Source organism: Bombyx mori, chromosome 10, assembly GCF_030269925.1.
Source record: "Bombyx mori chromosome 10, ASM3026992v2".
Lineage (NCBI taxonomy): Eukaryota > Metazoa > Arthropoda > Insecta > Lepidoptera > Bombycidae > Bombyx > Bombyx mori.
In genome coordinates this window covers 3348595-3365637 of record NC_085116.1, presented here as the reverse complement: position 1 = coordinate 3365637, position 17043 = coordinate 3348595, and the positions used below count along the sequence as shown (strand labels likewise).

The 17043-nt window shown below is 38.7% G+C and overlaps 2 protein-coding genes and 1 long non-coding RNA gene across 3 annotated transcripts in view; all 3 read left to right on the top strand.

Annotated features, from left to right (window-relative positions):
* LOC110385588 (uncharacterized) overlaps window positions 1-17043 on the top strand; it is a 933915-nt gene that overhangs the window by 262148 nt on the left and 654724 nt on the right. The gene's annotated exons all lie outside the window — the stretch shown is intronic.
* LOC134199578 (uncharacterized) lies at window positions 9144-10161 on the top strand. Its single transcript, XR_009974133.1, has 2 exons — window positions 9144-9461; window positions 9592-10161. It is a non-coding gene; the product is annotated as an uncharacterized LOC134199578 (long non-coding RNA).
* LOC119628996 (uncharacterized) lies at window positions 10862-11305 on the top strand. Its single transcript, XM_038013300.1, has one exon. The coding sequence runs from the start codon at window positions 10862-10864 to the stop codon at window positions 11303-11305; it is 444 nt and encodes a 147-aa protein (XP_037869228.1).

Here is a 17043-nt window from a genome sequence, read left to right as displayed (position 1 = left end):
CGCAGTCGCGGACGTCCACGGGGACCACCCCCGTGGTGCATCCCGGTCATTCCCCAAGTGGGCACTGAAGCACCTGAATAAGGAGCTCCTGATGGAAGCCTCTACGGTGGCGGCGTGGGCGCCCATGGACGCACGGACACCCGGTCGAGGTCGAGGGAGAGGCAGGGTGGTTCTGGGACACGATGCATCGCATCTGTGATGCGTCGATGCCCCGGATCGGCCCTCGACTTCTTAATCGCCAGGCGTACTGGTGGTCGCCCGAAATTGCGCAACTCCGCGTGGAGTGCGTTCGGGCGAGGCGCGAGTGCGCCAAGCATCGCCGTCGCCGCCTGCCGCGGCGCAACGATCCGGTTGGGTTCGCGGCGGCAGAGGCCCGGCTGCGCGGCGCATTTCGCATCGCGCAGAGGGCATTGCAGCTGGCCATCAGAAGAGCCAAGAACCCACACATGGAGGGTCTCTTGGAGACGCTGGATGAGGATTCGTGTGGGCGGCCCTATCATATGGTGCGCAATAAAATGCGCCCATGGGCCCCTCCGATCACGGAGCGTCTCCAGCCTCAGCAGCTGCGGGACATCGTCTCGGCGCTGTTCCCGCAGGAGCGGGAGGGATTTGTCGGAAAGGAGGGGCGCCCGGCGGATACTGCCGCCGGGTACCGTCCCATCGTGTTGCTGGATGAGGTGGGCAAGCTGCTGGAACGCATTCTGGCGGCCCGCATCATCCAGCATCTGGTCAGGGTGGGACCCGATCTGTCGGCGGAGCAATATGGTTCCCGGTCGTGCGCGGTGTTCCACAGGGGTCGGTGCTCGGCCCCCTTTTGTGGAATATCGGGTATGACTGAGTACTGAGGGGTGCTCTCCTACCGGGCCTAAGCGTAATCTGTTACGCAGACGACACGTTGGTCGTGGCCCGGGGGGGGAGTTTTGCTGAGTCTGTCCGTCTTGCTACCGCTGGGGTGGCGCATGTCGTCAGCAAAATCAGGAGATTGGGCCTAGACGTGGCGCTCAGTAAATCCGAGGCCATGTGGTTCCACAGGCCCCGGAGAGTGCCACCTGTCGATGCCCATATCGTGGTTGGGGGCGTTGTCTCATGCGAGGTTTGGACGTTGGTTGTTGAGCGACAGGAGGTTTTAGTCAGTTCGACTCTGACATGCTCCGCCCTCTATCCCCAGTGGAGGGCGGAAGTCTGGCGATTTCCTCCTGACCAAAAAAAAAAAAAAAACATTTTGAAGTTAACAGTGGTGGAGACGCGGATCGAATTTCGCTCGCAGTACTTTGCGGTCTTGCCAATTTCAAATTAAGAGCAGTCTACAATGAAACCCAGGGTGATAACAATGTGACGCCATGGAACGTATTCAGGTGTCAAATAAATTAATTTTATAAATCTACATTAAAATTTATGTGTTTTAAAATTACATTTTTATGTAGTCCATTAATTTCTTTATCAAGGATGCACGGTTTGTAGCATTTAAACATGAAAATATTCAAATTCTTAATTAAATTAAGACCACACTAAACTAATATTGTAACTAAGCCAAAACGTTGCTAAGCATCTTGTTAAGAAATTTATTGTTAACCGATTGTGTCCGATGGATATTGAATTAAATAATCTAGTTGATGTTAAAACAGGAAGCTAACCGTATATTCATAGTTCTTAACTGTGCAAATGTGTATAATATCATTACATCTCAAAATCTTATCTGTGTAGTAATATAAAATCTATGCTTATCCCATAGTATAAATAAATCTGTGCATATAGGCATTTAGCCACGAAAAATGTAACCTCAAATTATATTTCTACTTGCATTTTTGTTATTTTTAATAATCATTATAAAATGAGGGTATCGGAAAATATATAATATCATTGTTAAGTCTAACCACTAGATATTTAAAAAAAATATGCCATATATTCTCCATTATACTATTAAAGCTTAGGATTGTTCATTTTCTAATAACTAAAATGTCAATCTGCTGCTGAAATGAATTTTTGTTTGGCACTATTCAATAAATTGCTATATTTTATACTTATTCGACGTGCAAAACATGGATATAAATTTCTTTATTTAAAGTGTCTTTTAACGCCATCTGATTGACAGGTAAAAAAAGGGTGCGTATACTTATGTACGCGCGTAAGAAATTATACTTTATTTTTATTAAATTTATTTCTTTTTTTTTTAAATATTAAATAATTAATAATAAATATTTAACGTTAATAATTTAATAATATTTCGGGTTAAAGATATTCTTTATTCTCAAAAGAATTACATAAATTCACTTAAATGAGAATATAGTTATAATTAATTCAGTTCGTGCAGTACATAAAAATATTTTATAGTAACAACATGCGGTGCTATGACAATATATTTAACAAAAACTATAAAGATTATTATTTTCTTAAAATGTATAAACAGGGTAGATTACCACAGCAGATCGCCTCGACCAGCCGCCGGCCGCTCGGTGGCGGGTAGATATTGGCGCCACAAGGAGCTAGTTCGCATGGATGTGGCATTGGTAAAATGTTTGCAGGTTGTTAGTTTCGTTGTTTTTTCGTTTCATTTTTTAACTACTTATCGATAGACTTCAGGACGCACTTGAGCTCATCAAACTTTCCCGGCTTAACAATGCTGCGTACATTGGCGTAGAGAAAGTTGAGAGATGGGTAGAACGTTTCAATTTGTGAGTAGTCGTTTGTAATCTGGTATGAAATGTTCTCAATTTGTAAAATTCCTATTCTGGTACTAGATTGTTTGTTGCCGGCGCAGAGTTTTTTGGTAAGGATTCTACTATTGCTGGTTCTCCTTTTACATATTTAATAGAAATATTAGTTTCGCCATTGGAAATTCGATTTTCAAGTTCTTGTTTCAGGATTTTTAAGGTTTCTCTCTGATGTGGAGTTTGATCACTGTATATCTTGACGTTAGCAGCTGCCATGTTATTTCGGTTTCTAAGTATAACTTTAACAGTATCCTCTGATTTAAAAATAGCTTTAATGGGGCGGATTTTGTCATGTTGATATTTTCCTAGACGGTGTATGTTTTCAGGTTCAGGACAGTTACTTGAGGCCATTTTAGTAAGTTTTATTATTTCTTTTCTGTCATATTCCAATCTTTCTATAGCATTTTCAGAGGTGGCTTCTATGACACCGCATACGATTATATTTTTTGCTCGCTGACTACGTTCTTGACATTCGGCAATCATCTTGTTATAATTCACGCGATTCATGGACGCAGATTCTTGTGTATGCAACGATTTAAACTTAAGTCCTTCCACTTCTTTTTCAAGAAGTTCAATTTTATTTCCCAATATACTGGTAGACGTCATCACGTTTGACACATCCACCTTCAATTTTTCCTGTTCGATGATGATGGATTCAATATTGTTACATATTTTATCAACTTGCCCTTTCATAGCACTGACATCTTGGTACAATCTGTTTATATTCTCAGTTTGGGCAACACTACTTGACGCCATAAGAGACATCATTTCTGCCATCTGTTTCTTCACATCTAAGATTTTTTCGATGACACAATCGTTGCTATTAGATGACCTTCGTTTATTTCTAAATGTAATTTTTTGAGTATCACAATCAGGAGTTACCGATGGGTTTGGTTGAGATCCTCCATACGTTTGAGACACGCCGCCTCCATTCCGTGAGCGTAGTACGCTCATTGTAGATCCGTGGCTCAATTAGTGACTTTGTTGTAAGGTGCACGAAGAGGTCAGGCGAATTTGTAGTCACTGCTTAAACTGTTATGGTCGAAATTGTAATAGTAGCGGTTTTAAAATAAGTTAAATAAATTTTATTTTTCTCGCACTGCACTTCACGGCAAATTGTAATCAAGAGCATATGTTGCTTGAGTTTAAAATGGTTTGTCGGTGAAATGAATGTTTTTGGAAAGATCTCTAACACGTCTGTACTGCACGGATGCACGGATGCACGATTTTTAGTATGAATTATATTAAATAATAATTTTGTCATTTACATTACTAAAAAATAAATGCTAATAACACTTTTTTTACGAGTGTACATGCGCGAAAGTTCACCTGCGGCTATATTCAGACTCGCCAAGTTACGTCGGTCGTATTGTAATGAGCGATTTAGTGGGCAACTTCATTTCTGTTAATTTTGTGTCACGGTGCGCGCGCATCGTAAAATTTCACTCTCATCAATTTTTCATAACGCGCCTAAAGAAGTATATCTTCTAAAATCTCCGAGAACAATATTCCGAAAATATTTATTTCTATACAACCGGCCGATTGCGTCTGACTGCATATCTGAATGCAAACAAAGTTGAACTCACGACGACACCGGCTGTTCATATTACGTGAGGGGAGCGCCTTAAAATGGTCACGTTTTGCTTGAAGCCTGACCGACTGGGGCGCACTTTAAGATTTTCGTGATTCCTCCGCCCATAAAACGACACTTCCTAATTTGTTTTTTATGTTGTGGCCCCGGTTGCGGCAGCCTCTACGTGTTACCGTCCGGCGTACGTGCCACGATACAGCCGACTACGAGGATTTAAATTATTTTTAGATGATAAATTATGGTTTTCGAATGATGACACAGAATCGATGCTATTAGTAACGATTTGACGGAATTACGCAAATTTTACTGGTGGTAGGCTCTTGTAGTGTGTGTGTGCACGGGTAGATACCACCATCCTGCCTATTTCTGCCGTGAAGCAGTAATGCGTTTCGGTTTGAAGGGCGGGGAAACGGTTGTAACTATACTGAGACCTTAGAACTTATATCTCAATGTGGGTGGCGCATTTACGTTGTAGATGTCTATGGGCTCCAGTAACCACTTAACACCAGGTAGGCTGTAAGCTCGTCTAACCATCTAAGCAAAAAAAAATGCAAAGAAAAAGAGACCACTATATCAGTAAGGCGACTTAGAATAGCACCTCAAGCCTTCCCTGGCTGCTGCTCACCCTTATTTACTGGTAGTAGGATTATGTACCAATCTTGAGAGATAAGCTATTCCATCCCCTCTTCTGGTGATAAAACAAAAAGAGCTCCGATTTTAATAGCAGCATGAAATCCGGTAACTAATTATTAATACCAGGTGAATAAAAACACTAAAGCAATGTTCACTAATGTGACATATGACACTGCTATCTATCAACCAGGGGTGGAAACTAAATGTTTATTTCTTCCTCACAATTTTAATGCATGGCTGCCCGTATAAAGCGTACATTGGGAATTCTATGAGACACGTGTCAAGTTATTTGTTTTCAGAATTTTTGTAAGATGTTAGAGGATTATCTGGCAAAGTGATATGTTTTCTTCATACAAACTTTACCGCCCTATTGCTCCTCCCTAGGGGATGATATTGAAACATTGTATATTTTACATTTCATTGATATACATTGATGTTTTTCATCGAATACATTAAGGAACAAGTTTGCTCTTTATCCTTTTTCAACTCTCGCGCGGAATATCAACAAAATTTTAAATTTATAAGTGTGTTAACGCCTTTGCCGTATCTGCGTGTCCTCTATAATCTATATTAAGCTAACTACTCTGTAATTAAAATATAATCTGTCTCCTAACACTTTTACGAGGAACAATTTTATTCCCGTTTCTTTTTCTACCTACTTAATTCAATTTATACAAGCTTCTTGCTTCTATACTTAATTACTTCATGTAATTCATCAAAATACAAACTAAACATCTCTACTCTAAACAAATTATTGTACAAATATAAAATAAAGTCTCGTTATAGAAAACAACGGGATTTCATTGTATCATCAGATACAAAGTGAATTGTCACATGTATTTTTTTGCCACGTACCATCCGGCTTTGGAATGAGATCTCTTCCACGGTGTTTCCGGCGCGCTATGAATTATCGTTCTTCAAACGAGGCTTGTGGAGAGTCCTTAACGGTAGGCAGCGGCTTGGCTCTGCCCCTGGCATTGCTGAAGTCTATGGGCGACAGTAACCACTCACCATCAGGTGGGCCGTATACTCGTCTGCCTAAAAAAGCAGTATTCAGAGTATTCTTGACAATGACTCTACAGTTTTGAGTTATTTATTTCACTGTGTTCCTAATTGTCAGAACAAGGTTTGCACTAACATAAAAGAGGTATTTTTTTTATTCATATAAAAATATTGATACGCCATACGAGTGATTCTCACAACGGACCTCGAACGGTTCTTACTAGTACAAAAATAAACTATACAATTTACATTTCTATACCAACTTTATTTTACAAACACCCTTTATAGCTAGCTATCCGCAAAAAAAAAGAGAAAATTAAATTAGTTCAAAATAATACAAAAACTATTATACTGTGAACATTAGAAAGAACATTAATTGAACCGTTAACATTAATACTTATTGTTGGTTATATAATTTGGTTTCGGTAACGATAGTTACAACGAAAGACGGGTCCGGGCACAGAGTAAATTGAACGCAGATGTACCATTGCGAAAAACTATTATTATCCATCTCTAGTTGTGAGTAAGCAATATCCGCCTAATAATAAGCTCTAATGTGTAACACTAGCTATAAAGCGTGTCTGTTTCAAATACGGGACAATCGTTACACATTAGAATTGAGATTTAAACCATAGGTAGAGAATACCAGGGCGGATGTGTGCTCAGTCAAGTATATATTCAATAAAAAATAATAAATAAAAATCCGCACCATTTGCTACCACCCAATCGATCCAATTGAACCGGGCAATTGTGCGTCCTGGTTTCGTGGAAGTCTTTCTCCGTAATCGTGGAATTCGTTATCCCAAATTGGGACTTTAAACCGATATATATGATGATGTAGAACAGCATTTTCACACTAATAATATACGTATGTAGTTTGAAAACTTAAGAAAAATACGCTTAAATAGCAAACCGACCCGACTGATTTATCAATCGTCATCATCCTCAGCCTGTATCTCTCCACTGTTGGATAGGCCTTTCCCACAGTCCGCCACAATGAACGACCTTGCGCCCTCCGCATCCAATCCTCTCCAGCATATCGTCGCAAGTCATCTGTCCACCGGGCAGGGGGACGCCCAACGCTGCGCTTACTGGTACGTGGTCTCCAGTCCAGAACGCATCTGTTCCATCGGCCATCGGTTCTGCGACACATATGTCCGGCCCATTGCCACTTCAGCTTGCTAATCTTTAAGACTATGCTTTATTATCAATACCGGTCTAAAATTATTGTATTGTCATCAGTCCTTGTTGCGTGTGTAAATTTTCGAGCTAATCGAAATCTGTGAAATATGCTAAAACGATTATCGAAAATTCCATTACATATGTATAAACAAACATGCATATACACATCGAAGGCTTCGATCGAACTTCAATTTAGTTTATACCATTCAGATTATTTTGTAGTCGTCGTGGCCTAACGGATAAGACGTCCGGTGCATTTCTGTTGAAGCGATGCACCGGTGTTCGAATCCCGCAGGCGGGTACCAATTTTTCTAATGAAATACGCACTCAACAAATGTTCACGATTGACTTCCACGCTGAAGGAATAACATCGTGTAATAAAAATGAAACCCGCAAAATTATAATTTGCGTAATTACTGGTGGTAGGACCTCTTGTGAGTCCGCGCTGGTGGGTACCACCACCCTGCCTATTTCTAGCGTGAAGCAGTAATGCGTTTCGGTTTGAAGGGTGGGGCAGCCGTTGTAACCGTTGTAACTATACTTGAGACCTTAAAACTTGTATCTCAAGGTGAGTGGCGCATTTACGTTGTGGATGTCTATGGGCTCCAGTAACCACTTAACACCAGATGGGATGTGAGCTCGTCCACCCATCTAAGCAATAAAAAATAAAAAAAAGATAGCTAAAGAAGTTTTCTCTTACAATATTTTTCCAAATTTTAAACTTAAAATGGCTCTCCTGTAAAGTTGCAGAAAAAATAAATTAAAAATAAAATTAAAAAAAAAGTCAGCACAAAAATGTCTACGGTAACAAATGCAACAACACCCAATCCCAAAAGGGTATTGTGATATCCTGGTAATGTGTTTAATTTAAGTGTTTCATCTGAACTCTTACATTCTATGTCAATTACTATCAGCAATGCACGCGCCGTTGCTTCGGGGTTCGGGAAATTAGAAGCTCACTTCCATTAGTTCCTTCGATTTAACGTTAATGTTGGTTTTCAATGACCACTGGTCAGCCTTGATAATGTTTGCATTCGGGCAGTGATTGTGTGAAGCCATTGAGGCTTAAATTGAATTTAATGATGTTCGAGATAAATGGAATCTATCTAATCTTACATACAAAATAGAGGGAAATAAGGATTCATTTTATTCATTTTGCTAAAGCTAGATTTTAACGATGATTCATGTAGGTATTGCTTTCATTAAGCAATCGTTTTTTAACCATGGAAGTATATAATAAATTTATAACTTTTTTTAGAGATTCAATTTCAAACGTTTTTTATTTATTTATTTATATTCTTTATTAGAGCCACACACCTATTATTAGGTTAAGTCGGCTAACAAAATAAAAATCAATTCTCACGAAATAACAGATTCTGTTTGCATTTGCTAAAATACGTCGTTACAAATCCAATTTTTATTTAACATGTGCCATAGTTAATTTTATTTTTAAACTGAAGTCAGGCTCTCAAGATTGAACGTGAAGTGCAGTGAAAAAATCTACATACAATTTTAGAAAACCATTTAAACTAGAAGGAAGAAATATATTAATCTGATTAATATATTTTCATAGGCAAAGATGAATCAGTCAAATAGCATTGTATCCTCTATTTTTCAGATAATTTTATTGTATAATCATATTATTGACGACTAGCTGACCTGGCAGACTTCGCAGTGCCTCAATCGATAAATAAAAGACCTAAACTTTTGTATAAAATTAACTTAAAACAAACAAAAGGAATCCGTCCGACGGGGGACTTATCAAAGGAAAAACAAAATTGTTATTTTTATTTAATTCCGAGCATTTAAACCTTCTCTGGACTTCCACAAATAATTCAAGACCAAAACTAGCCAAAGCGGTCCAGACGTTCTCGAGTTTTAGCGAGACTAACGAAAAGCAATTCATTTTTATATATAAAATCTTCAATGTAATCAGTAAAGAGTTGTTTTTTTCTCAAAAAGTTTCAAAATAAAATCTATATCATACAATAAATGAATGTCATTCTTAGAATGTCAGACTTTAGGATCGAATTTGTATTATTAAGCTAACTAGTGTTGTCAAAAACCACTAATCTATCAACTGATTATTCAAATTCAAACTTCATTGTGTGACATAACGCCCTCTGCACATAGCACTGAAGTACTCGAAGCCGCTAACCTTCGTTGTAACATAAACAGTACATCATCAAACATAACCTGATTAAACTGTCACCGCACGAATCTATAGCGAACACGTTAATGAACGAAAGGGTCTGAAATGTCATTTAATTCGATTCCTTGAACAAGGGTGTAAGCCCTTTGTTGGTAAGACGCAGCGGCCTTTGTTTCAGGGGAATACGAAGGTAAAATTATTATATTATAGTGTATCATTTGATTATGTGACTAGCTTATACGAGTATTCGATGGTTTTGATGCGATAGAATCTCCTTAATAAATATATTATTATTGTACGCGGTTTTATTGTCATTGCAGGCAAACGACCAGCAACTGATGGTGAGCGATCACCGTTACTTATGAACCTCAGTAATACCAGGGGCACAACCAAGCACATAATAGTTAAACTATAATACTTCTAATTCTAAAAATGCTGCTAAGCTCAAGATGGGTGGCGGCGCATTTACGTTGTAGATGTCTATGGAATCCAGTAACCACTTAACACCAGGTGAGCTTTGAGCTCGTCCACCCATCTAAGCAATAAAAAAAAGAAACATACTCAAAATAAATGAGTTTTATTCAAAGCAAGTACGTAAGATAGATTGGCACTATGAAGTATTTTCTCGAAACAAGCAAAGCAAACTTCTAAGTCACTCGATAACCGGTACATAAATCTGTGTATTAGTCTGCTTCGGAAATACTGAAAAGCCTTGAAGCTGTCAAATATTTGAGAGACAAGTTTGTCGACCACAAACAGTTAAGGTGCTTACGAAATAACTTAGATTTCTAAACTACAAGTCGAAACTATTGCATTTTTTGTTTTTTTTTATGGAGACTCAATTGTTTTTTTTTTATCATAATAAATTGAATATTCCTTTTGTAACTAAATGCTTTAGTAGCTCTAGTAGCTTTAGTTAGCTTTAGTAAAAATAGCTACAGACTAGACATAATGACAAATGGTGACTTCATTTTATTTTACTTTAGTTGAACCTCTGTACCCACCAATGGGCCATTTAAAAAAAGTTTAGACAGCGTCTTTGATTATCCCTACCACAGTTCTGGCTTGTCTCGCCTGCTTTGTATCAAAAGAACAGAAATTTAGGCATCTACATTATTTATTACTGTAAACACGCGGACAAGCTCTTGGTCTACGTCGTTTTAAATGTTTACCAGACAAGGCATTATAAGATGAAAAACATATTGAACTTCGAATCTTAATAAATTAGTAACAATAAAAACACGTGAGTTCTTTTTTCGTTTCGATTTAGAGTTCCGTGGTAGAGCTCTGGCATTAAGCCAATGCTCTTATTAGGTGAGACTAGACTATCAACATTGCTAGAACGTGACCACAAAGCGTAATCGTGAAAACGCTGTTTCCGACACGCTTAACATTTAAATAGATAAAAACGCTTTTGTTTACGTTGATCTTTGCTAATGTATTTTCTGGCACGTTTTTGCTTCTATCTTTCGAAGCACAGTAGAGATGTAAAATTTAAGTCCGTAAAACATTTTTTTTAAAATAGGGTTTGTGAAACATATAGCGTGGCAGAAATGGCGGTCGCTGACAGGAGTTCTGTGTGATAACCATATGCCCATAAAAACAAAGGGTAAAGCATACAATACAGCCGTCAGGCCAGCCTTACTGTACGGTTCCAAATGCTGGACAGTCAAGAAAGCCCATAAACAAATGGCACATGTAAACGAAATGAAGATGTTGCACTGGGCGGGTGGGGTGACCAAGATGAACAGAGTTCGGAATGAATACATACGGGGGAGCTTTAAAGTCACATCAATCACAGACAAAATGACGGAAAATCGCCTTAGATGTTATGGTCATATAATGAGACGGGACGAAGATGATGTGGTGAAGGTCGCATTGGGCTTGCCAGAACAGAAGAAAGGTAGAGGCCGCCCGCCATCGACCTGGTGGTCAAACATCGAAAGAGACCTTAAGAAAGCCCAATTGCCAAAACTGACAACCCAGGACAGATCAGCCTGGCGCCGTAGAGTGAGGAGACCCGACCCCAGATAACGGGAACAGGGACGGATAGAAAAAACAAAAGGGGGTTTATGAAACTTGGTTTGTTCGCAAGGACTTGATAAAGCTTCAAGTGTTTGTGAATAAGTGCCTGCGTCAAATTTTGAAAATCTTTTGGCCTGAGACGATCACTAACAAATAGCTGTGGGGGAGATGAAGCAGTAATGCGTTTCGGTTTAAAGGGTTGAGCAGCCGTTGTAACTATACTGAGACCTTAGAACTCATATCTCAAGGTGGGTGGCGGCATTTACTTTGTGGATGTTTATGGGCTCCGGTAACTACTTACACCACATGGGGTTTGAGCTCGTTCACCCATCTATGTAATAAAAAAAGGGTGGGTAACTGCTAAAAATAAACAATTTGCACCACTTCAGCGATTTAGTTTGTAAGTTCCATAGATTTTGTGTGTTCGCGGGTTAATGTATAGTACTATGCTGAGGTTGAAATCATAAAGACAGCTTTTTCTGAATAGATGTGTACCTAATAACATACCACGAGTATTTGGTTAACTTCAAAGGCGTATTTAAAGATATCATTCGTTTCGGTTTGAAAAATGGAACAGTCGTTATAAAATAAAATCTTCACTTCGAGTTTAATGTATCGACGTGGTTGCCGGTAACCGCTTTACGCCAGAATCGTGAGGTCGTCAAGCTATCTATTCTATTCTATATATATAAAAATGAATTGCTGTTCGTTAGTCTCGCTAAAACTCGAGAACGGCTGGACCGATTTGGCTAATTTTTGTCTTGAATTATTTGTGGAAGTCCAGAGAAGGTAGATTAATATGAAAATGCTCGGAACGAAATAGAAATAACAATTTCATTTTTCCTTTGCTGTGTCCCCTGGCGGACGGATTCCTTGTGTTTGTTTTAAGTTAAGTTTATACAAAAGTTTTGGTCTTTTATTTATCGATTGAGGCACTACAAAGTCTGCCGGGTCAGCTAGTTCATAATAAAAACTTAAAATGTAGCATTTATGACCGCCATGACGGCTCCTAGGATCCATTCTCTCGGATCGGGTTCGTCAATCTGCATTAAAGCAGTAAATTGTGTTAAACCTTCGCTGTTCCGAGCTGATAGTAGCTCACCAATTGAAAATGCATCGACCGACAGCACCATAAAAGGTTCCTTTGACACAATATGAAAAAACACCTGTGATTTACTCAGCGGCTTTTGAAAATGGTGCGCTGTCAAAATTCAAAAGGCTGTATGTAATTTTGTTACACTTTTTTTATAAAATCAAAAGTACGTAGATACAACATTTTTACAAATTTATTTGGGTAAGAATCGTAATTCGTTTTGTTTATTTATTTATCATCTCTTTGAAGCCCACTGCTGGGCATAGGCCTTCCATCTTCTAGGCCATTATGTTCGATCGCCCACCATTCTCATCTACGTCTTTCCCGCAATCCTGACTAGGTCATTGGTCAACACTCCTATAGATCTTCCGGCACCTCTACGACCTAATCTTGGTCATCATTACATCATTGTCTTACTGCATCGACTATAATTTCGCCTTGCTAAATGTCTAGCCCAGCTCTATTTCAGATGCACTACTTTGTATGTTACTTCTCACAAATTTTCAAATTAACAATTATTGCCAAGTCATGGCGTATTTAACCATGTCATTTATTGCCGTGTAAAATTAAAAAGATTACAATAAGAGGCCTTTAAAGATAAGATCGTTAAAGCGAAACATTCAAAAGCGAAAATTTCGTAAAGATAAAGGCTATTTACAAAAGAAACAAACGTTTGTGATACAGAAACAACTTAGATACTCGAATGAGATTAAGTTGAGTCAGTGTAGACAATAGGAACAGTGCAAGCCGTTTGTGTTTTCAGCTGTTGAAATCCAGTTCGCACCTTCTCTTTGTTTCCAATGTTTACACCTATCCGGGCTACGGTTCCGGGCATTCAATTGCTAAAGGTTTTATACTGTGTTGCGCAAAATTTTATTAATAAAGGTGTTATTGTTTATTTTAAGACACGTTTCGATTACGATGCTATTTGTATTATTTTAAAATTTTAATGTCCGTTGATTGCTCGCCTTTGTTGCGTATCTTAGTTGTTCTAATAGAAACTTCGATGGACTTTTTAGAAGAACCAGACCTAAATTGGAATAGCAATCGATTGGCAATCAATTGGCAGCTAAGCAGCTGCGACCGAAGGAGTTTTACCAATAAACGTGATGACTGGCGACACTGTTCCACTCCTCGAAGAGTACGACCTGAAACCAATCCCATAGCATCAGCCCGCTAAATCTTCTTGAATCTTACAGTTAATCGATATTCTGATCCGGTAATAGATGCATTCGCGAACCAGCTGCTCTCGAAATCCCACTCCTCTAAGTCATCTGTCCTGGTAAGATTGTCTTTTTGTCTTGTTTCAGTACCAATAAAATAGAATCCTAGCTTAAGTATCTAAGTGTAGAACTTTGATACAACCTTCAAACTTGAAGCAACACGGCAATATTAATGTTGTGAGTTCTATATAATCTTCGGCTACATCTGATCAAGTGGGCAGTGAGCTCATCCTCCTATTCAATTTTAGCTTTACCAGTTTTCAATTAAAAATAGCAAGTATATATTAAGGTATTTTTATTGGCTCTACTGTCATATGTAATACGTCACTGTGTGAGTAACAAAAGCGTGCGATTTTGAAAACTGTTCCCGACACACCAACAGTACTGAACAAATCTTTGGTCATTACTTATTAATGTAGACCAGTCTTAGTTCTGTTTCTAGTTAGGCCTTTTTTAAATAGTTCAATAATTTTAGTATTTTTTTGTGTAGTCATGTACATACCCATATGCCAAAAGAGCAAACTCTTATAGATTCTCCTAGTGGTGAAACTGCATTCCGAATCTGTGTTAAGCTATGCTATTTCTCAGAGATTGATTTTATTTCATCTATGATTTCGCATATTTCCATGTTTAACAGTCTCTTCCATTAAAATATAATCTTTGAAAAATCACATCGCGGAAGAAACCCCTACAAAACGGTTACACGTGCGATGCCTAATATGTAAACAACCCCTCATTACTCTCCATTGTTAATGACCTTCTGAGAATCAAGGGGCCGGAAACTGATTAATTTGCAAAGGATTGTTTTCAACATACTATCTCTGTGAGTTTCGAGGGCTATAATAAGGATAATAATGATAAAACATGTAACGTTTTTCTTTCAGTTAAAGCAACCAAATTTTCAAATTTCAAATTTTTTATAATACTACGATAACTTATGCTTATTGCTTTCGCAGGTAAGAAAAACAGCTGACCTGATGATTGGTGGTCACCGTCGCTCTTGGACATCAGCAATGCTATGAACACAGCCAAGCTTTTTTTTTCTACCTAAGCTGATAGCCTTAAGAGGCTATATCAGCGTCGCCTTAACTAGTAGGTGAGCTCACGGGACTCACACCTGATGACGTTGCTAACACGAACCCTAGCAAGAGCCGTGCTTCGCAGAATCTACCACCGGATCGGAAACGCGACCCACTGAGAAGATCCGACGAGAAACTCAGTGGGCTTTGTCTGAGGGTTAATTTACTCATCGAATCCTTCGTCGCAAGCGACGGGTTCGACGAGAATGATGACCGGTGCTTGAGGTACCTAAAAGCACCGTTAGTGGATCGGGCACATCCAAAATGACGTGTTTGGGGCGACGTCGACTGCTTTCCATTCTTTCCGCAGGATCGGGAATAGCAGCCAAGCACATGTCGCTTAGTACTCCACTAATTATCATTTGACGTAGGGACATTTTGTATTTGCATATCTAAGACGAACCGTTGCGAATGCTTGGAGTTTCCCTGCTAGATCGTATTAGGAATGAGGAGATTCGCAAAAGTACCAAGATCACGAACATAACCCGAAGGATTGCTAGTTTGAAGTGTACAGGGGTTTGCTCGAAGAACTGATGACCGCTGGAGATGAACATTTCTCGGGTGATATCGGCGATGGGCGGATTACAGTACGAATAGCTTGTTCTTTCTCTTCGTAGCATCAAATAGTAAACTTTCAATAACACTTAGGTAATAACAAAAACGAAATCTAAATATTCAAATCTATTGGTTTTTTTTTGCAAACGGTACCCTGCATGTTACAACGTAGCAGTAACACCCTATATTTTTGCTTTTATCGTAACAACACAGAAATCAAACATATACAAGTAAAAATGTTGTTTGTGTTTGAACACATTAATGTTTATCGCTCGTATCCAGAACAATAGCCGACGTTTTAATCCACGATATAAGGCCAATTAAATTAATTGTCCGCAAATGAATTGTATCGTACAGAGAATGTGTGATCTAAAGTTAAATAAGCCAATTAATACAATTACGATATTACTTTATTGGCATCATTGAGTTGGCGAGCTTAGGCTCAACCTGACGCTAAGCTATCACAAATTAATGCCATTTATTTCAAACAGATCAATTTCAAACTATATACGGGAATAATATTTAGAGTTAGAATTGTGCAGTTGTGTAATTCCCGGTCAGAAAAAAGGCCCTTATTACCAAAAAGGTCAAAATACACTTTGACATATTGAAAGAGAGATAGTAGTGCCTCTTAAATGATAAAAGAGACAATTTTTTTTTATGGCTTGGATGTATTTACGAGCTCACAGCCCACCTGGTGTTAAGTGGTTACTGGAGCCCATAGACATCTACAACGTAAATGCACCACCCACCTTGAGATATAAGTTCTAAGGTCTCAGTATAGTTACAACGGCTACCCCACCCTTCAAACCGAAACGCATTGCTGCTTCACGGCAGAAATAGGCAGGGTGGTGGTACCTACCCGTGCGGACTCACGAGAGGTCCTACCACCAGTAACCTTATCGAAAGCCCGCCGCTTAAACTGATACATATCGTCAAACAGTTATTTACATAGCGATTATCTCGGTCTTTAGCCGTTAAAGCACGGTAACTGCTAACCGTGAACACCTCTTTCACAGCGGTAGCTAAAAATATTGATGTCCAAAACTCAATGGCTATACGAACAACCCCAATATTTCTGCAAACAATAAATTAAAGGAAATTCTACTACCGTGGTATTTAGGTTGAATATTAATTAATATACGAAGATAAATTTTCGAGAGAACAGTTAACTTCGTGATATTGGAATAGTTTCACAGAAATTCAGCTGCCCTTAACAATAACATAATACGTACTGTCGCGTCCTACCTCATTATTAGAATTACCTACAGGCTTATTCATACATCTTTTGTGTAAATAAAATAATAGAGATCAAGCAATGGGTGTGCGTCACACAAAGACTAATTTACTGACTTGATTAAACAAATATCATTATTATTAGTATATTTTTTTATGGCTTAGATGTGTGGACGAGCTCACAGCCAACCTGGTGTAAAGTGGTTACTGGAGCCCATAGACATCTACAATGTAAATGCGCCACCTACCTTGAGATATAAGTTCTAAAGTCTCAGTATAGTTACAACGGCTACCCTACCCTTCAAACCGAAACTCATTACTGCTTCACGGCAGAAATAGGCGGGGTGGTGGTACCTACCCGTGCGGTCTCACAAGAGGTCCTACCACCAGTTAAATTATATCTTCATTTAAAATAATGTTATTAAAGTTTAAAGATTATTCAATAGATAGCGCTATGCTTGAGTTACATGGTTTATTTATTTAAGAAAATGTTATATAATATATTAATTAATGTATCCATCCTCAAAGAGCTCCAAATCAAACAAAGGCTTTCGTCGATTA